The sequence below is a fragment of the Rattus norvegicus genome, chromosome 8, assembly GCF_021556685.1.
Source record: "Rattus norvegicus strain SHRSP/BbbUtx chromosome 8, alternate assembly SHRSP_T2T, whole genome shotgun sequence".
Lineage (NCBI taxonomy): Eukaryota > Metazoa > Chordata > Mammalia > Rodentia > Muridae > Rattus > Rattus norvegicus.
In genome coordinates, this window is record NC_141541.1 from 121,790,016 (window position 1) to 121,812,019 (window position 22,004).

General features: G+C 47.9%; 1 protein-coding gene across 2 annotated transcripts; it reads right to left on the reverse strand.

Moving 5' to 3' along the window:
• Positions 1–452: 452 nt before the first annotated feature.
• Positions 453–20,640, reverse strand: Crtap (cartilage associated protein). 2 transcript variants are annotated; one of them, NM_001401203.1, is given in 7 exon segments: positions 453–928; positions 3,263–3,346; positions 5,191–5,336; positions 6,448–6,576; positions 9,106–9,277; positions 16,759–16,908; positions 20,088–20,640. In NM_001401203.1, coding segments are annotated over 7 exon segments (1,212 nt in total). In that variant the 5' UTR covers positions 20,565–20,640; the 3' UTR covers positions 453–874.
• Between the last annotated feature and the right edge of the window lie 1,364 nt (positions 20,641–22,004).

Consider the following 22,004-nt stretch of genomic DNA (forward strand, 5'->3'; position numbering starts at 1 on the left):
TCCTGCAGACGGGATCTCATGATGGAGTCCACCCTCTTACTGTGAGTTGCTTGTGTCAAATATTCTGTTACAGCTCCCAGACCAGGAACTAACACAAGCAGCTTTTCCTTTGGTTACTAAGCATGGGACCTCTGCTGTCAGTCAAATGAACCCCACACCCCTTGGGAGAATAAAGAAAACCAGACCCCGCCCCTAGCATCATTTCCAACTCTGAGACTTATAACCCGGCACTGTCCAAATCAAATGAGACTGTAACCCCTGATGTATTCTGAAGACCCATGGAACTGAGCAGAGGCCACCCTCGGGTGTTCTACTCAATATGCCTCTCAGTGGGTGAAAGGAGGGTCTCAGGCCAGGCCAAGTGAAGGTGATCCGAGGCTCCGAGCTTAACCTGAATCTTCTGTCCTTAACCAGTGGCATAAAGGAACGTCTGGAAGGATGGAGAGACCAAAGGAATTCTTCAAATATATTTATCATCTTTTAGTGTTTTTCTTACTTAAAAAATAATACTGATTTTCTTCAGGGATTAAAAAAGCAGACCACAGAAGACTGTCTCTCTGAACACGGGGGAGACACATGGGACCAGAGGGGAGACAAGTGTGACCATGGGGAGGGCTGGACTGGACAACGGGAAGGCACATGTGAGGGGAAAGACAGGCGTGATGACGTGTAACCATGAAGACGAGTGTGAATACAGAGAAGGCAGGTGGAAAGGGGAGTGGATGGGTGTGACTGCGGGGAAGGCAGGTTTGACCTTGGTCGGGAGAGACGGTGGCTTCCCCCTTACTTTAAGAAGGGAAAGCTGTGAGGTATCAACAACCCAGGCACTTGAAGAAGGAGGAACTCGGAAGAGAAGTCCCTTAGCTGCTGTGGACTAAGCAGACTCTTCCATCTCCAACAGGTCATCCACATACTCCACAACCTCTCCCTGTAAGAGACAGCAGACACCTCGGTCAGGCAGGCCACAGGGCAGGAAAGGCGTCAGAGACAGGAAGAGAGTTTCCCAGAGGCTACCAATGGCTGGCTGCTTGGACCCAGGCAAGTTCCTCCACTGACTTGGAGCCCAGATGACCTGATGTTTCTCTGCCTGAGAACAGAGCCTTATATTCTACCCCATGTGACCTCGTTGTAAAGCAGCCTGCTACCCCACAGATGACTGGTGTCAAGTAGGTGGTCTAGCTAATACCCTGAAGGGTTCCACAGGTTCTCTCCATCGTCCTCCTGGTCCCTTGGTTGTACCTCAGAAACACATTCTTCTGGTACTTTCCACCCTGAGCAGCAGTCACACTTCTCAAGCCACTACAGCCATGTAGGTATGTTGGTATGTTAGGGACTAGTTCCCTGGGACCCTCTTGAGTGAGACCCAACCTAAGGTGCAGGCCTATGCATCCTTGATTAATTCGTTAGTTTGGCAGCCCTGGGGATTGAACCCAGCGCTTTGTGCATGTCAGGTAAATGCTATACCACTGAGCTATACCCCAAGCCCCCACTTTCTCACTTGCACAGAACTTTCATACCCACTGCTGTTCACGGTCACTGCTATTTTATAAAACACTGCCGCTTTCTTCCTTAGTGGCCATGACAGGCCATGCGGATGGGCATGGTGAAACGTCCCTGACCATGACTTACTCAGAGTGGTAAGAAGAGTGGGAGGTAGAGCGAAGCTGGGGAGAGAGCCTCTGCGACCGGCCCAGCATCTCTCAGAACACATCCTCCTGGCTCTCCCAGGATACAATGGGTCAGAGCAAAACAAGCTCCCACATCTCTTACGGCTCTAAACACATCGAGGGCCCAGCTTTCTTACAAAGTATTTTCCAGTTCCTTCCAGTCAGATCTCAATAAGTAAACAATAAGACATTTCTACTGATGGCTTTTCCCTGGCCCGGCTACCCCTCCACAAAATGACCATGTCACTCTTGGTCAGGATGGGTCAGGAAAGGAGCTGGCTTTGAGGAAGAATGCATGGGTCAAGCATGGGCCAAGTCCTAAACTGAGCCCCACTATATGAATAAACGGGGTGCGGTGGTGCCAATATCTTATGTAGCACAGGCTGGCTTCCAGCTTGCATTATAGCTCTAAGGTGAAGTTCTGGTGATCTGCTGGGACCTCTCAAATGCTGGCATTACAAACAGGCACCAAACAAACAAACAAACAAACAAACAAACAAAGGGTTGGCTAAGGGAGAGCTAGTCAGAAAATCAGCTCCCAGAAGAGGATGAGCGAGGACAGTTTATACCCATCAGATTATAATAACCTGGTAGGAAAATGAGGTGGGAGTTATAAGTGCCTTCAGAGTGGAGAACCGGTAAAACTCACTACATTTCTCAAAACTGAAGGTGGGGGGACAACCTTTGGGACAGCTCAGTGGGTGAAGTGTTTGCTCTAGAGCCTAATGTCCGGAGTTCAATCCTTGGCACCCACAAGGTAGGAGAGGACCAACTCCCTCAAGCTGCTTCTGACTTCCATGATGGTGCTGTAGCATGCCCCTGCCCCCTTCCCCACACAAATAAGTAAACAAGCAAATAAATGTAAATAAAACCAAAGAAAGGGCCTGGTGGGACACACCTATAGCTCTACAGCTTCGGACTTGGCTAACCTGGGCTACATGGCAAGACCTTATCTCCAGAAGAAACAAAAGGAGGGGAAAGCCGGGAGCACAGGTCCATGGGAGAAGTGCCTGATTCTCAAGTTTAGGGACCTCAGTATGCACGTGCACAGCACCAAGGCACAATGACACAGGTCTGTCACTCACCGCTGGGTGCAGACAGAGAAATGAAGATCCCGGGAGCTTGCTGCATAGTCAGTTGAACCAAGTAAATAAACTCCAGGTTCTGTGAGCAACTCTGCTTTGACCTGAATTCAATCCCCGGAACCCACAAAAAGGTAGAAGTAGGGACTGACCCCACAGGGCTGTCTTGTGACCTCCACACATGCACAGGGACAAGTGTCCCCAACTCTATCTCTCCCTCCCTCTCTCCCTCTCCCTCTCTCTCTCTCTCTCTCTCTCACACACACACACACACACTTGTCACATATTCCAAACACATTTCCCCCACAGGAAAAGCATCGGTCTAGCCTGGACTTCCAGCTCTGGGCTTTCCACACCAGAACACTGGCTTTCATTAAAACACTAACAGCAGCTGTCTTTTTGAGGGCCCCTTTTGTTTCTTACATGAGGGAGGATCCAGCCTTCCAGTGACTCTAGCAGAGACAAGAGTCACGTTTTCTCTTGGGCAGACTCGTGCAGAGCACAAAAGCTTACCTCATCGTCGTCCATGAGGTGTTCCTGAGCGAAGTCATACAGTTCTTTCTGGAGTGTAGTCACATTAAAGAACTGAACTGCCTCCTGTTCAGACAGAGAGAGAACTGTCAGGTGACCAGACTTCTCATGTGAGAGTTGGCAGCAAGAGGCACAGGGTCCTGGATTTCATTCAAGTCGTGAAAGGGTTAATGAGTATGCAAGAGGAAAGATTGTGAGTGTGAACGAACCCCACAGCCACCGAAGTGTGGGGATACGAAAGTGAATACTATGATATATAAATGATATGGTTCTTAAAAGCGGGGTGGGGGGAGGGCGGGGACGGGGGTTGGGGGAGATTCTGGCCGAAAGCTCAGTTGGGGTCATGTTTGCCTGGCTTGCTCCAAACCCCAGGACCCATACCCCAACACAGCACAAGCCAAGTGTGTGCTGAATGCATGTAATCCTGGACCTTGGAAGGTGGAGGCAGGAGAAGCTCAGGGCTAGCCTGGGCTACATGAGATGCTGTCAAAAACAAAAAAACCCACTGGAAATGTAGGTTAGTGGCAGAGCATGTGACTGGTGCGCATGAAGTCCTGGGTTTTATTCCCATAGCATAAACTAAACAAAACAAGTCAAAAACCAAAACCAAAACACTCATAGCAACTGAGGAAATGTATGTACGTGTGTGTCTGTGTGTGTGTGTGTGTGTGTGTGTGTGTGTGTGTGCGCACGCGCTTTAGCAAGGAATTGAGATACGGAAGATTTATTTATGAAAACCTAGGACAGCATACAAAGAAACCTCCTGAATAGAAAAAAAAAATATTTGTTACTATTTTATTGGGACAGGTGTTGTAGCCCAGGCTAGCCTCAAACTTAATGATAACCTTCTCGCCTCTGCATCCAGAGTGCTAGAATTATAGTCACATGCCACCATGCCTGACAGTGGCAAATAGTTTTTGAAAGTCCCATATAAGGGGTTGGGGATTTAGCTCAGTGGTAGAGCGCTTGCCTAGCAAGCGGAAGGCCCTGGGTTCGGTCCCCAGCTCCGAAAAAAAAGAAAAAAGAAAAAAAAAAAGTCCCATATAATTAACCCCTGACAGTAGGTATAAAGCCTCAAATTTGTATCAAAGGAATTAAGTGATATTTAATTCATAAAAGTCTATGACCCCAGTTCTTGGCACAGGCAGGGAGATTGCAGATTTGAGACCAGCCTGAGCTAGATAGCAAAACCCTATCTTTAAAGACCAAGGGCTGGGGGTTGGGGATTTAGCTCAGTGGTAGAGCGCTTGCCTAGGAAGCGCAAGGCCCTGGGTTCGGTCCCCAGCTCCGGAAAAAAAAAAGAACAAAAAAAAAAAAAAAAAAAAAAAAGACCAAGGGCTGACGGTACCTCAGTGAGGGAGCATGTAAGACTATAAGAAGCTCCTGGTCTCAAATACCATAAAGGGGGGCGGGGGTGATGCTGGGGACACAAAGTTACAAAACCAGCATGTGAAGTCAAATCCTATTTTTGTAACAATAAACCCATAAGTAAATACATGGACTGGAAGAAGGAATTTAAAAAGCTATGTGGGTCTGGAGAGGGCTCATTGCGTAAAGGTGCTGCTAAGCCTGACAACTTGAGTTCAATCCCTGGGACCCACATCATAAAAGGAGAAAAATGATTCTCACAAGTCGTCCTCTGGCCCCACTGCATGCCGCTGTATGTGCAGGGCCACATACATACATACACACACGGCAAATAAGTAAAAATATAAGAGAAAAATTAAGCAGGGTGTGACGGCATATGCCTCTGATCCCAGCATTCAGGGGGCAGAAGCAAGGGGGTCTCTCCGAGTTCAAGGCCAGCCTGGTCTACTCAGTGACTTCTGGGTCAGTCAGGGCTACAGAGTCAGAGCCTGACTCTGGAGGGGCAGGGGGACTGGTAAGTCGGACCCAGTGCGGACACTCACCAGTCTGGGCTGGAAGTGCTCATCTGAGAGGCCCCACTTGTCCCGGTGGTACTGATAATAGACGAGATTCTGTTGCATGACCTTGTCATTCGGGTCAAAGAGCAGGTAGCTGACGGCACACGGGGCTGCGTTCTTCAGATCGTTCACTGGAACCAGAGAGGAGAGGCCAGGCAGGTGAGAGCCAGCCCTGATGCCGCCCACCCCCATGGAAGCCAGAAGCTTGACCTTAGACCTCGGGACGTGAGCAGGGCACAGTCCACGTCCCATGGCAGCCTCAAGGATGGCAGAAACCGGGGTTGGGGATTTGGCTCAGTGGTAGAGCGCTTGCCTACGAAGCGCAAGGTCCTGGGTTCGGTCCCCAGCTCCGAAAAAAAAAAAAAGAAAAAGAAAAAAAAAAAGAAAAAAAAAAAAAGGATGGCAGAAACCGCAGATCACGCTGAGGCTTCAGACAATCGGAGCGTGTCACAAGAGGTGACGGGTGGGTCTCAAGGCCTGTGCCACACTGGGACTGAGGAGGACAGAGGCTGCTTAACTACAGGCTTCCTGCTGGAGGCTGCATGCAGCTCCTGGGTCCCATCTGGCTAGGACTACTGTTCCCAGAGAGGGCAGGCCCTCCTCTAACCAAACCAGACTTGGAAGTCAGAAGAAAGGCTGGCGATGTAGCTCAGTTGGTAAAGTGTTTGCTGAACATACATGGAGCCCTGGGTTCGATCCCTAGTTCTTTATAAACCATGCATAGTTGAATCAAAGGTGACCTTGTCCTGCCATCTTCGGAGAACATGGGTTCCCTGTTTAGAACTGGACCCCCCTACATCACCATCCACACGGGGATTCTACAGAGTGGCATTTGTCTTGGGAAGCAGGCCAAGAAGAAATGAGACAGAAGCCCCAAGGTATTTACTCTGGTACTTTCCAGAGCCACTTCTAATCTATAATGCAAAGACACATGATTAGCATTTGAAGATGATTCAATTGTGCCCCCTAGTGGCTGCTTCCTATAATGACAACATTAAGGCTCTTCCTGCACGCAGCCTGTATGGCTGATGAAGGTGATAATTTATACTTAGACTATATTTCTCCAACCCCTGGAAAGCAAAAATCTCCCAGAGAATAGCAGGCAAAACCCAGAGTTCAAGCTCGGAAGCCTGGCTCAGGGTCTCTGTTCAAATGAAGGAGCCACAAGGCCTCTGTCTGCGTGCACAGCACAGCCCTTGGTGGACCTTCTCAGCCACCACAGGAAAGCAGGGAGTTACTTACACTTGTAGTAAGCAAACTGCAAATAGTGGTAGATGGTAGCCACAAATTTCTCCACGGGGTAACCTCCTATGACTGGGGTGAGGGTCTCCTCACAATGAATCTTACACTCCAGAACTTCCACATAGTGATCTGAAAAAACAGATATAAATTCTTAGAACAGAAGGTCTGTCTGTCTCTGTGTCCCTCCTCCTCCCTCCCTCCCTCCCTCTCTCTCTCTCTCTCTCTTTCTCCTTCCCTTTCTCTGTCTCTGCCCCCCCAACACTCTCTCTCTCCTCTCTCTCTCTCTCTCTCTCTCTCTCTCTCTCTCCTTCCCTTTCTCTGTCTCTGCCCCCCCAACACTCTCTCTCTCCTCTCTCTCTCTCTCTCTCTCTCTCTCTCTCTCTCTCCTCTCTCTCTCTCTCTCTCTCTCCTTCCCTTTCTCTGTCTCTGCCCCCCCAACACTCTCTCTCTCCCTCTCTCTCTCTCTCTCTCTCCTCTCTCTCTCCTTCCCTTTCTCTCTCTGCCCCCCCCAACACTCTCTCTCTCCCTCTCTCTCTCTCTCTCTGCCTCTCTTCCTCCCTCCCTCTCTGAAAACCAAGGCCCCGTGCACTCTAGGCACATGCTCTTCCACTAGCCCAACCTCAGCCCCGTCACTATCTTCAGTCTAGTCCTGCCTTACACACACACACACACACACACACACACACACACACACACACACGGAGGTAAAAGGGGGAAAATTTTCAACATTTAAAATAAAGAACTCGTGGCTGCAGGGATAGCTCCACAGTGAACACCGGCCGTTCTTCTAGAGGACCCAGGTTCAGATCCTGGCACCACAGGGTGGCTTGCAACCACCTGTAACTCCAGTTTCAGGGGATCCCCTCACATTCTTTTGGCTTCTCCAGGCACCAGGCATGTGGCCCGGTCACCAGCATGAATCAATCTCAGGACCCACATTGTAGACAGAGAGAACCAATATCCACAAGTTGTCCTCTGACCACAAGTGAGCCACCGTGCTACCCCTCCCTACACCCCATATACACGCAAAATAAATAAAAAAATACGATCCAAAATGTTTTAATGAGCAAAGAATATTAATATAAATTAATATGAATAGCGATCTTGCACTGCTGAGACACTATTCCTCTTCTACAGTAAATATTGTCATTTCTCTAACAGTTTAAACCAAAGGTTAGGGGTTTAACTCAATAGAAGAGGGCTTGCCTGACATACATGAGGCCTGGGTTTGATCTCCAGCACCACAAAAAACAACAACAACAACAACAACAATTTAATTGTCAAGTTGGTAGAAAACAAAACTGAGACATCGTCTCATGCAGCTCAGACTGGTTTTGAACTCCTACTAGCAGAGGGCGGCCTCCACCTCCTCGTCCTCCTGGCTCTACCTTGTGATCCCAAGTGCTGGGATAACAGGCGTGCGCCACAGGACCAGATAATGCAGAGCTGGGAACCGAACCCAGGGCTGGGTGAGTACTTTAGTCCACTGAGCCGCACCCCTAAACCCAAACGACGTAAGTCCTGTGTGTGAATTTGGATATACAAACTGGGAAAGATGAAAACCAGAAGAGACTGTAATATCTGTGGGGGCAGGGGGAGGTACTTATGCATGAGTGACTTTCATAGAAAAAAAATGCTATCAGCAAAACTTCTCAAGGGTGAAGCTGGAACTGAGGAGAAGCAGGCAGGGACTGTGATGTCCTTAGGGCCCCTGCTGTTAACATATAACTCGTGAGGCGATAGATCAACCCTGATGCAGCAGAAGCAGAAAACACTTTAACTAAATGCTTACAAATTAACAGCCCTGGGCAGGGACAGAGCAGTAACCAGGGTTAAACATTTATGAAGCATGAGTGAGGCCCCAGGTTCAACTCCCACATCGCCATAAAAAATAAATAGCGCCTCCGATAAGAGAAGAGCAGACATCACACGTCTGCATGTGACATGCTCAAGCTACTTCTAGCTGTTCTGGCCAAAAATGCAGAAGATGGCAGCCAGGGACCTTTCTTTTAAAATGGTGGCTCACTGGGTAAGAGCACCTGCAGAAGCCGCGACGGCTGGAGTCTGATCCCTGGGATCCATGTGGCAAAGAGAGAATAGGCCCTGTAAGTTGTCCTCTGACCTCTACACGCACACTATGGCACATGTGTGCAAGCGTGTATGCACACAAGAGAAATAAACAAATAAATGAAAAATAAAACAGCTCAATGGGGATAAAGGTACCCGAACCTGGGCACCTGAGCCCATTGCCCACAGGGTGGAAAGAAGAAACTGACTTCCACAAAGCGTCCTCCACCCGTGTGCCGTGGCAGACACGGGCATACACACACACACACACACACACACACACACACACACACTCTCACACACACAATGGAAAATGAGTAATACAAGAAAACACTGTAGGGGCTTGGGAGATGGTTCAGTGGTTAAGAGCACTGACTGCTCTTCCAGAGGTCCTGAGTTCAATTCCCAGCAACCACATGGCGGCTCAAAACCATCTGTAATGGGACCTGATGCCCTCTTCTGGTGTGTCTGAAGACAGCTGCAGTGTACTTGGATATAATAAACAAACAAACAAATAAATAAATCTTTTTTAAAAAGGGTCCTTAGATGCCAATCCGAGCACCTGGTGTACAGGCCCCACCCATAACCGACCTGCTATGGACAGGTAGAAGTCCTTGAAGTCCTTAATCTCCCTCGACCCCTCACAGGCAGCCAGGCACTCATAAAAAGCCTTGAAGAAGTCAGGAAGTGCCAGCTCCATGTCGGAAATGGATGTCCTCCAATTCTCCCCGTTGTAGGCCCGCACCGCACGGACAAACAGGCTCTGCGAAGCAAGAAGACGCGGTGAAGCCCCCTCTTGGCAAACAGGAGACACACTGTCTCCCCAAAAGAACCATGCAAGACCCTGACCAAGCCCTGTTCCCTGGTCCTGGATGACTCTTTTTTTTTTTTTTTTTTTTTTTTTTTGTTCTTTTTTTCGGAGCTGGGGACCGAACCCAGGGCCTTGCGCTTCCTAGGCAAGCGCTCTACCACTGAGCTAAATCCCCAGCCCCTCCTGGATGACTCTTGACTAGATGCAAACCAAGCCCCACTGTGTGTGGATCTAGATTTGCTGACCGTGTTCACAACAGACACATTTAAAAAAAACAAAACAAAACAGAATCTCAGGTAGCCCAAGGTGACTTCAAACTCCCTGTGTAGCTAAAGATGACTTCTACCTCCTTTCTAAAAATTTACTTTTACATTCTATTTAGAGTGCGTGCGTGTGCACCACATGTAGACTTGTAGAGATCAGATGCCCTCTGAGAGGAGACAGTTCTCTCCTACCAAACTGTGAGTTTTGGGGATCAAACTCAAGACACTCCCCAGGTTTGGCAGCAAAGACACATCAGCCCACTAAGCCACCTTGCTAGCTGGACCTTGAATTTCTGTGTGCTAGATTCACAGGTATGCACCACCACGCCCAGTTTTATACAATGCTGGGGACTGAACCCAGGACACTGTGCATGTGTGCAAACACTCTACCACTGAGCTACGCCCCCAACCCAAATGACTACAGATCTCATTGTATTAAGACTAAGACAAATGGGTACCGGCATAGTGGGCTATTCCTGTGACAACCTGACCATGTTTTGGGGAGGACTCTGGAAGGACTTTGGAACTTCGAGCTAGAAGAGCTATTTGGGATGTTAAGAGCTTCTGTAGGAGCTTCGAAGATAATGTTGAGAACAGTACAGAAGATGGAGGCCTGGCTTGTGAAATTTCAGAGGGAAGACTCTTATCGGGGCCATGTTGTTTTGATTGTGAAGATTCTGTGGTTTCGGTTAGCTGGGGCTGAAGAATCAGCTGTGATTAACAAGATTCCAGAACTACTAAAACAAACCTTTGCATTACCGGGACTAGTGATGCTGGTCAGCTCGAGTTAAGAAATTAGTGGTGATTAAGAAGAGACCAGCGCTCTCTGCTCCCAAACCCCGTGGGAGAGAGACCTCACCGCCTGATCAGGTGGGCACTCCTGAGGCTGCAGAGCGGAGGAGACCACCAACACTGCCCATCCCTGCCCACATCCCTGGCCCAAGAGGCAACTGTATAAGGCCTCTGGGTTCCCGTAGGGGAGGGCCCAGGAGCGGCAGGACCCCTGCGCCTGAGACACCGCCAGAACCTGAAGGAAACAGACCGGATAAATAGTTCTCTGCACCCAAATCCCGTGGGAGGGAGAGCTAAACCTTCAGAGAGGCAGACACGCCTGGGAAACCAGAAGAGACTGCACTCTGTGCACATCCAGACGCCAGAGGAAAACACCAAACGCCATCTGGAACCCTGGTGCACGGAGGCTCCCGGAAAGAGCGGCGCAGATCTTCCCGGTTGCTGCCGCCACGGAGAGGACTTAGGCAGTACCCCACGAGCAAACTTGAGCCTTGGAACCACAGGTAGGACCAACTTTTCCCCTGCAAGAAACCTGCCTGGTGAACTCAAGACACAGGCCCACAGGAACAGCTGAAGACCTGTAGAGAGGAAAAAATACACGCCCGAAAGCAGAACACTCTGTCCCCATAACTGGCTGAAAGAAAACAGGAAAACAGGTCTACAGCACTCCTGACACACAGGCTTATAGGACAGTCTAGCCACGGTCAGAAATAGCAGAACAAAGTAACACTAGAGATAATCTGATGGCGAGAGGCAAGCGCAGGAACCCAAGCAACAGAAACCAAGACTACATGGCATCATCGGAGCCCAATTCTCCCACCAAAATAAACATGGAATATCCAAACACACCAGAAAAGCAAGATCTAGTTTCAAAATCGTATTTGATCATGATGCTGGAGGACTTCAAGAAAGACGTGGAGAACTCCCTTAGAGAACAAGTAGAAGCCTACAGAGAGGAATCGCAAAAATGCCTGAAAGAATTCCAGGAAAACATAAATAAACAAGTAGAAACCCATAGAGAGGAGACACAAAAATCCCTGAAAGAATTCCAGGAAAACACAATCAAACAGTTGAAGGAATTAAAAATGGAAATAGAAGCAATCAAGAAAGAACACATGGAAACAACCCTGGACATAGAAAATCAAAAGAAAAGACAAGGAGCTGTAGATACAAGCTTCACCAACAGAATACAAGAGATGGAAGAGAGAATCTCGGGAGCAGAAGATTCCATAGAAATCATTGACTCAACTGTCAAAGATAATGTAAAGCAGAAAAAGCTACTGGTCCAAAACATACAGGAAATCCAGGACTCAATGAGAAGATCAAACCTAAGGATAATAGGTATAGAAGAGAGTGAAGACTCCCAGCTCAAAGGACCAGTAAATATCTTCAACAAAATCATAGAAGAAAACTTCCCTAACCTAAAAAAAGAGATACCCATAGGCATACAAGAAGCCTACAGAACTCCAAATAGATTGGACCAGAAAAGAAACACCTCCCGTCACATAATTGTCAAAACACCAAACGCACAAAATAAAGAAAGAATATTAAAAGCAGTAAGGGAAAAAGGTCAAGTAACATATAAAGGCAGACCTATCAGAATCACACCAGACTTTTCGCCAGAAACTATGAAGGCCAGAAGATCCTGGACAGATGTCATACAGACCCTAAGAGAATACAAATGCCAGCCCAGGTTACTGTATCCTGCAAAAGTCTCAATTAACATAGATGGAGAAACCAAGATATTCCATGACAAAACCAAATTTACACAATATCTTTCTACAAATCCAGCACTACAAAGGATAATAAAGGGTAAAGCCCAACATAAGGAGGCAAGCTATACTCAGAAGAAGCAAGAAACTAATCATCTTGGCAACAAAACAAAGAGAAGAAAAGCACACAAACATAACCTCACATCCAAATATGAATATAACAGGAAGCAATAATCACTATTCCTTAATATCTCTCAACATCAATGGCCTCAACTCCCCAATAAAAAGACATAGATTAACAAACTGGATACGCAACTAGGACCCTGCATTCTGCTGCCTACAGGAAACACACCTCAGAGACAAAGACAGACACTACCTCAGAGTGAAAGGCTGGAAAACAACTTTCCAAGCAAATGGTCAGAAGAAGCAAGCTGGAGTAGCCATTCTAATATCAAATAAAATCAATTTTCAATTAAAAGTCATCAAAAAAGATAAGGAAGGACACTTCATATTCATCAAAGGAAAAATCCACCAGGATGAACTCTCAATCCTCATCTTCGGTTGGTTTATATACAAGTGTGCAATTTCTAGGCTTGAAAGTAAAATGATGCTATCTGGTGCTGGATAGAGGAGCCTTATTTTTTATTATGGCAGCTTGCTATTTTTGTAACATGGTGATTTGATTGAACACAATAAAGTACAGTAGTAACTGATCTCCCCTTCTTCCTGGATGAGTGAGGAGATGATTAAATGTTGATGTCAGCATCCTTGAGCATATTCAGATGAGCTTCTGCTTCTGTTGAAAAGGATGCTGTGTTTGATTGTGGTCCGAAGCTTTGAAGCACTACTTGGCATCTCCTTCCTTGGAGGTCTCACTGTTTAAACATAACAGATTTGATAGCTTGTTGGTAAGGTGAGGTCCAGCTTGTCTCCACTAGGTCATCTTCATGTGAATCCGGTGGTTATACGGTTTTGTTCTAGGGATATTTCATTTTTTTAATAACGGTTTTAGCTGACATTCATGGAGAGAATGAATCCTTAGAACTGTGCCACTAGTGAAAGGAAATCCTGTCTAGAGTATGTTTCTTTACAAAGCTGTGTCACACCATCCTTTGGGCCCTCTGCTGGAAAAGTAGAATCAAGTCTCAAATAATGCCTTTTAAATTGTATCCTCTAGTATTATAGATGTAGGACAGTACTGTATCATACCTCTGTGGATGTAAAATAGCTTGTACCTGCTTTATGACACGTAGTAGTGACCGTGCTTTATCAGAGCTGTTTTTAATGATGTTGCTCAGAATGTTTTCTTTCCAGATGATGATTGAGAAGCTAATTTAAAAAAAAAAATGGTGCCAGGTACAAGAGTAACAGAACTGTGCTGTTTTCTCGGGTTTTGTTTTTTTACTTTTTTTTTTTTTTAATGGAGTGTGCTGGATGTCTCTACAGTTTTGTTCAGATGACTGCAGAACCTGGAAAAGCTGTTGCTGCATAACACACTGCTATTATTGGTCTTTTTATATAAATATAAATATATATATACAGATATATAATTTGAATTTTTTGAAACTTTAGCTGTGCTGTCAACTTTGGAAAAAAGTATCCCCGTTTACTGTGTTGAGTTGGCACTGTACAGAAATTAACAGCCATATTGGTCTAGAAATGTTGAACTTAAGTTTTTTCCATTTGTACAGGGGTAACACACTGTATTAAATATGTAAGGTCTTATCTACGTGGGTTTGATTACAAAAACTAATAAAGTATTCTCTAAATTTAAAAAAACATATTTTAAAGTTCCCATATATTAATCCATTTCCATTTTATATTGATTTTCCATTTGATTATATTGTGGTCTGAGAATATGTGATAGGATTTTTCTTTATTTTTTTATGTTCTTGAGATAAATGATCAGTCCTAGAAAACATTCCATGTTCTGAGGGAAAGAATGTCCTCTCGCTGTTTGATGAAATATTTTGTTGTTAACTGAAGTGTTTCTTGATTTTCCCATCTGGGTGATCTCTACTTTAAGAAAAGTGGAGTGTTTGATCTTTGTTAAGGTCTGTCTTTTAGATATAATATTTGGCTTATATATTTGTGTTCTGTATATACACATAAAACTAAATAAAATCGTTAAAAAAAAAAAAAAAAAAGAAGAGACCAGCATCACTGAGGTGAAATCTTCTGGGAAGTGTTTTCTGAGAGCACGAAGAGCCTGTGTTCCAGAGAAAGCCAAGGTTGTACCTTGGGCTGTGACTGGACTTGGTCATGTATAAGAGTCACCCAGGTGGTACTGGTTTTAAAGGCATGAAGGGGTCATGAAGAGCAGCTGAGGCTGGGCACTGTGAGAGGCCATGGAAGGCCACTGGTGAAGGTGCAGCCTCAGTTGCAATTGATAGCCCAGGACTGAAGGGGTCATGCAAAGGAGTTAAGGCTTGGCACCATGAAGAGAGCCTGTGAGAGGCTATTGGTGAAGCCTAGTTGCAATGGAAGACAGCAGTGTTTTGGAGACACCAGTACCATGAGATGACCACCAAGAGCAGCAGCAGCAGTGGGGAACAGGCATCTGGAGCCTAGAAGACAAGGTGTGTGCTACAAAGGGCAGAGCTGGAGACGTGACCCAAGCCCTTCCTAGAAGATCGTGAGTGGATCCCAGACGTTGGACAGTTAGAGTTTGATTTTTGCTTTTGATTGTGACTGTGCCCTAATATTTTTCCCTCTTGAAGTATTTTAGTGGAGTCACAGTTAAGAGACTTTGAATTTTAAAAGATATTAGACATTTTAAATGGATTGAACTTTTAATATGTAAAGACTGTGAGACTCTCAAAGTTATTTAGATCTTGGGGATGAATAAGAAAGTAAGGGTTGAGGCTTAATAGTGATGTGTATGTCAAGGTGACAAGGGGTCAATTGTACTGGCTGGTTTTGTATGTCAACTTGACACAAGCTGGTGTCAGAAAAAGGAGCCTCAGTTGTGGAAATGCCTCCATGAGACCCAGCTGTAAGGCATTTTCTCAACTAGTGATCAAGGGGGAGGACCCAGCCCATTGTGGGTGATGCCGTCCCTGGGCTGGTGGTCTTGGGTTCTATAAGAGAGCAAGCTGAGCAAGCCAGGGGAAGCGAGCCAGTAAGTAACATCCTTCCATGGCCTCTCCCTCCATGGCCTCTGCATCAGCTCCTGCTTCCTGACCTGCTTGAGTTCAGTCCTGACTTCCTTTGGCGATGAACAGCAATGTGGAAGTGTGAGCTGAATAAACCCTTTCCTCCCCAGCTTGCTTCTTGGTCATGATGTTTGTGTAGGAATAGAAACTCTGCCTAAGACAATCTTCTTCAGTTCAACTCAAAATATAGCAAGTATTTGACAATAAAATCAAATTCAGACCAGGGGAAAAAGTGGAAGAGATTGGATTGGGGCTGAAACTGGATCAGCCTCTGAGTCAGGGGCTGGATGGCAGTGGCCTGACTGCAAAGGGGCAGGAGGAAATGTGTCAGTCAGGGTGATTAAAAAATTCCTCACCACGCTTCTTTGTAGCTGTCACATGACACATGAAGTTGTTACAGATCACTGAATTACATAAAGTTCATCAGCAGTTAGTGAAAAGAGCATGGTGGCGCATGTGGCCCAGCCTGGCTTTGAACCTCCAGCAATCATCAATGCCTCAGGCCTCCCTAGTGCTGCGATTACAGGCAAAGTCACCATGCCCAATTTGCCAATTTTCCTTCATGGATATTTTGTGTGTCCCCAGTTTCCTATTGTCACAGATCAGCAGATATCACTGAAAACATCACGACGTTCTTTAGATGTCAGCATCCTGGCCAGGGAGATAGCTCAGTGGGTAACGGCTCCTGCCGTCAAGCCCGACAAACTGAATTCAATCCCCCAGACCCACAAGGTCAAGAAAGATAAGTACAAATTGTCCTCTGACTGCCACAAAAGTGGTATGCCACACCTACTGACCCACACACACATACTCACATTCACACACACACTCACACACACACTCACACTCACACACACTCACACACACTCACACATACACATACTCACACTCATACACACTCACACACTCACACTCATACACACTCACACACATACTCACACTTATACACACTCACACACATACTCACACTCATACACACTCACACACATACATACACACACATACACACACATACACACACATACTCACACTCATACACTCACACACACATACACACACATACTCACACTCATACACTCACACATACTCATATACACTCATACACACACACTCACACACACACATACACACACACACATACTCACACTCATACACTCACACATACTCATATACACTCATACACACACACTCACACACACACATACACACACATACACACACATACTCACACTCATACACTCACACACATACTCATATACACTCATACACACACACTCACACACACACATACACACACTCACACTCACACACATACACACACATACTCATACACATACACACACACTCACACACACATACTCATACACATACACACACACTCACACACACATACATTCACACACACACACACACACACACACACACACACACACACAAAATAGAATGTAATTTAAAAAAAAAATCAGTTGCTCCCAGAGTCCTGCCCAACTGTGGGTGAAGCCAGAGAGTACCTCGTAGGACTTGGTTTCCAAGTCTTTAATGTGGTCCTCAGCTCCAGGCAAGCTCTTGTAATACTCCATGTTTCTCTTCATCATCTCGTCCTCAGGATGTTTCAGAAGATAGGTGTGAGCGGCAGCGATGGCCTTCGGGAGGTCATTGGCCTAAGTGTATAGTTGTAGACAGACACTGAGCCTTTATGACTGGGAGTTCATTTCAGCAACTTCTCTTTCTTCCTTCCCCTCTCTCTCCTCTCCCTCCCTCTCCTTCCTTCCTTAACCCACTCTTAGGTAGCTCAGGCTAGCCTGCAGGCTGATGATGACCTTGAACTTCTGACAAGGGATCACAGCACATGTGACTGTAGCCAGTCTTACGCATCGATGGGGCTCAAAGCCTGCTGCACGCCAGGCAGTTACTCTACCAGCCGAGCTAGGGCATCAGCCTCCTCAGGGAGCCCTTCAGTTCCCTCTTGACTTAAGTGACATCTCCACTTAAGAGAAGAAGGACGTGTCAAGGACTTTCAAGACCTGGCCCAGCCATTCTGACGAGTCTTTGTGCCTTTCCTGTCTATTCTGCATTGTCTGCACCATCCAAGCCCCAGGAGAATGGCACTGACCGCAGATCCCAGGTTCTCTGGCTGGCCCAGGGGTTACCTACGAGGAGCCCAGTGGGAAGCTAAAAGGAGAGCTGTAGCCTATTTCATCTTCTGGCTCTCTCCCCACAGCGACCCCCTGACTGCAGTGTTCCCAAACTAAAGGTCACAGATCCTGTCAAGATGGCCTTCTCCTTTGGTCACTCCTCCCAACTTCTAGTAACGGCTCACTCCTTTGCTCTTTCTGGCCAAGGGTTGGTTATCCCTGAGTGGCCCTAGTGCTGGGGGGATTAGAACATCCCATGTGTGCCCCTGAACACTTCTACAAACAACTGTCTTAATAAATTCTCCTCACGTTATCTTTTCTGGAGGAACCTTGACCAACACGTTAATGTTTGCGGAGATCTCACGGCACCTTCTGCCTCCCTCTCTCTGACTCATGCACTCCACACATATTTGTAGAGCCTCTCCTATAAGCGGGCACTGTTTCCAGGAAGCAGGAAGCAGGCTAGTGACAGTTCACCCACGGAGCTGCAGGAGCTTCAGAGTTTAGAGCTGGCTACCTGACCAGTACTAGCAGGAACACAGTTATTAGGAGAGGCACCAATCTGCACCAGAATGCCCCTAAACTTGAGCCAAGTCATCTGCATACAATGGAGGTTTTCATGTGGAGAGGAAGTGGGTGGGGGAAGGCAGGCTCCCAGGTGTCAAGGCTGATGCCCAGAGAATGGCAGGAGGCAGCCTGTGGCTGGTGGGACTTGGGAGGGAAGGCTGAGCTGGCAGTTGGAGAGAAGAGAAGGCTGGGAATGCAGCCAATGACCTGAGACTTGTTCTAGGAAGAGCACATGGGCCAGCGAGATGGCTCGGTGGGTAAGGGTGCTTGCCACCAAGCTGGATGGCTGTGCCGGGAGCCCACATTCTAGGAGAAAACAGACTCCCACAAACTGTCTTCTGACCGTCACACATGCACATCGTGTGCCCACCTGTGCACACAGGTTCACTAAATTAGTAAAAGCAAAAAAATAAAAAAATAAATCTTTCTTAACCAGAAAAAGTATTAATTGGGTCTTGAGAATTCTCTCTCTGCCAAGGCCCGTGAAGGCCCAACAAGCTGACACCTTTCTGTCCAGAAACTGGGAATTCAAACCTCCCAGAGCAAGGACTTAAAGGGCAGGGAGCTGCAATTTGTGGCTATTTTTAGCAAGCAATCTCAGGCAGAATTAGCAGCCATGAAGAGACAGTGAATGATCTGTCTTTTTTTTTTTTTTTTTTTTTTGGTTCTTTTTTTCGGAGCTGGGGACCGAACCCAGGGCCTTGCACTTCCTAGGCAAGCGCTCTGCCACTGAGCCAAATCCCCAACCCCATGATCTGTCTTAAATTCTAGATGACAGGGCTGGAGCAGAGATGAACCTGGGGAATCTGCACACACTTCCCAGAGCAGAGGAGTCTGCCACCAAAGGGCAGGCCGCGTTTACGAAGCCCTCCTTCCAGTTCCGGGTACTCCGCTGGAGCACCCTGTGGCGTATTTGCTACCTCAGCAGAGGCTTCAAACAATTTTCACAGGAGCTGGGGGGGCAGGCGGCGTACAGGAGGTAAGCAGGCATAAAGATCCACCATCAGCCTCAGCTGTGGGGCAAGTGTGAAGCCAGCACAGATTACATGAGAGAGAGAGAGAGAGAGAGAGAGAGAGAGAGAGAGAGAGAGAGAGAGAGAGAGAGAGAGAGAGAGAGAGAATGAGAATGAGAATTTTCATGCTCAAATAAAGGAGGAAGGGCAGGATTTGGAGAGCTTGGGCAGAGCTCTGTGGTAGAGCCTGGGTGAAGGGGACGGGAGCCTTAGCTCAGTCGGTAAGGGCACTTCCTGCTCTTCCAGAGGACTCAAGGTTCTCTCTATTCCCTGCACACAGTTGCTCTGAGTGGCTCACAAACACCTCTAATTCCAGCTCTAAGGGGATCTGCTGCCCTCTTCTGGCCTCCACAGGCATCCACACACATACGACGTGGTATACACAGACAGAAGCATACAGATAGACACGCACGCACACAAAAATATCTAAGTGAGGGGAAAAAAAAATCAAAGGATAAAGGAACGATGCTCAAGGTTGAGGGGCGAAGCGGATCCTTGGGCTTGGTGGGGCTAGACCTAAAGCAGAAGCCCACCAATATGGGATGCTGCTGGTGGGTGCTCACAAGGGTGGGGCTCAGTGGGCTGGGGGAGGCAGGGTGAGCTCAGTTGGGGGAGCTCAACAGGACAGGTTGGGATCTGGGAGTGGGGTGGGAATAAGCTTGGTGAGGTAGGGCCCAGGGGCAGGCCTGGGGCAGGGCTCTGTGGAGAGGGACTCTAGGGTAGAGCTGGAGAGGCTGGGAGGTGAAGTATGGTTCTGGGAACTGGCAGCTCAACTGGGCGAGGCTCAGCTGAGGTGGGTCTTCGGGCAAGTCGGGATTGGCTTGGTAGGACAAGTTTTGAGAGAGGGTGATTGTGCAGAGAAGGGAGGGTCTTGCACCCAGGACAGCAATGGGCGGGACTTTGTGGGCGGGGCTCAACTGGACTGCAGGCTTGCTTGGGGGGGGGTTAGGTGGGGCAGAAGTGGTTTGGCAGCTGGGGTCAGCTGGGCGGGACTTAAGGGCGGGGATTTAAGTTCAGCCGGAAGGGGATCGGTGGGCGGGACTCGGGGCGTCGACCTGGGCTCCACGAGGCGGGGCTCTGTCCCGGAGTGGGCGGGGTTTCGCGGGGCGGGGCGAGCGCACTTACCTTGAAGTAGGCGAACTGCAGGAATTTGTAGGGCTCGCGCTGCTGAAAGTCAGCCAGCACCGCGCGGCTGGGCTGCGACTGGCGGAAGGCGGGCAGGCCCTGCTTGCAGCGCTTGAGGCACTGCGCGCGGCGCAGCACGCCGCCAAAGAGGCGCAGCTCCCTGTGGCTGGCGGGGCTGGCGGGACCAGCGGGCGCGGGCGCAGGCGTGGCCGCGCTGCAGTTGCGGTGGCAGAAGGCCTCGCTGTCGCGCAGCAGACGGTGCAGCCGCAGGCTCACCTCTAGGTAGCCCACGCTCTCGGCCCAGTGCTCGCCGCTGTACTGGTCGAGCGCGTGGCGGTAGGCCGACTCGAGCGGCATCAGCTCGTCCCGGGGGAAGCTGCGGAAGCTGTAGCGCTCATACTGCGCGCGCCCGGGGGACAGCACGCACCCAGCACACAGCAGCACCAGCAACGCGGCCGCAGGGCTGCGGGGCCCCATCGCGCGTGGCCCGCTAACCCGAGCCCAGAGCCCAGGATGCGCTACGCGGCAGGCCTAGGAGGGGAGGCGGGGACGCCGGCCGTGGCCCGCCCCGTCCGGCAGACCTCCCCGTCCGGGGACCGAAATGGGCGTGCCTGGGGGAGGTGCTCAGTCCTTGCCTCTGAGAGGTGGAGGGGCAGGACCTTAGTGAATTCCAGGCCAGCCTGAGGTGTGTGGAACCCCATCTTTGAAAGGAAAGAAAGTTTATAATCACTTGAAGAATGTATGGGCCGCGCACCTCTAGTTTCCAGTTCAGCACATCCTGGGTCGGGGTGCGTTTTCTTTTTCGACTTGATCTCCTTGCCCAGGCTAGCCTTAAACTCCCTCTATAGTACAAATTGATTTCAAATTCACTGCCATCCTCCAGCCTCCTCACTGCAGGGAATCACCAAGTCTGCCATACACAACAGGCTGCGGGTTTACAAATGTCACACTTTGAATAGCAATGCTATTTGTTTACCTAAGGTTTTAAAGGATGTTGCATGGATAAAATTAGTAAGAATGCCAGTGGTGTGACTTGTCAGGTTGACGATATATTGCATCTTGGGATGCTGGAGAAATTTGTGCCTGAGCTATGGAGGAAGAAAGCATTTTAAAAATTATGTACACTTTTGAAATACTCCGCAAAGTTGTAGGGATAGAATCATTTTATATATATTCATCCCTTCGTGAAAACTTGCACACCTTTGATCCCAGCACTTTTAAAAGGCAGAGGCGGTGAGTTCCAGAGTAGCCTAGGCTACATAATGAGACCTTGTCTAAAACAAACAAACAAAACAAAAGGTATTTAGAGCTTTGAGATTAGCTGCTAAAGTCGCTTTGTAGCAAGCCTGTTGACCTTCAATCTCAGGAGGCACTTAGGGAAAACGGAGAATCAGCTCCTTCAGGTCATCCTTTGAACTCTGCACATGTGCTGTGGGACCGGAGTGCTGTTCCGAGTCTGGAGGGCCAGAAAAACAATGTCTTTGGGAGGGTCCTGTAAAAGAGTAAGACAAGAATTCCTCATCTCTTTTCCACCTATTGTGCCATTCAATAAATAGATGGCCTTTGTTTGGGACTAAGATTATATGACTATTAGATTAGAATTGGGGATATCAGAAATCTGAATAATCAGGCACATTCTCAGTAAACGAGACCAACCAACAGTTGGTTTTCTTGTATTCGCCATGACCGTCCATACTTTATCTCAAATATTAATTATCACCAACAATAACAATATTGTTATTGCTGCAGAGATGGCTCAGTGGTTAAGAACACTGTCTTCCCTTCCAGAGACCTGGGGTTCAATTCTCAGCACTCCCATGGCACCTCACAGCCTTCTGCAACTCTCTTCCCAGGCATCAGATTCCCTCTTCTGGCCTCTGGAGGCGCCAGGTTCGTACGTGGTACACTACCATGCAA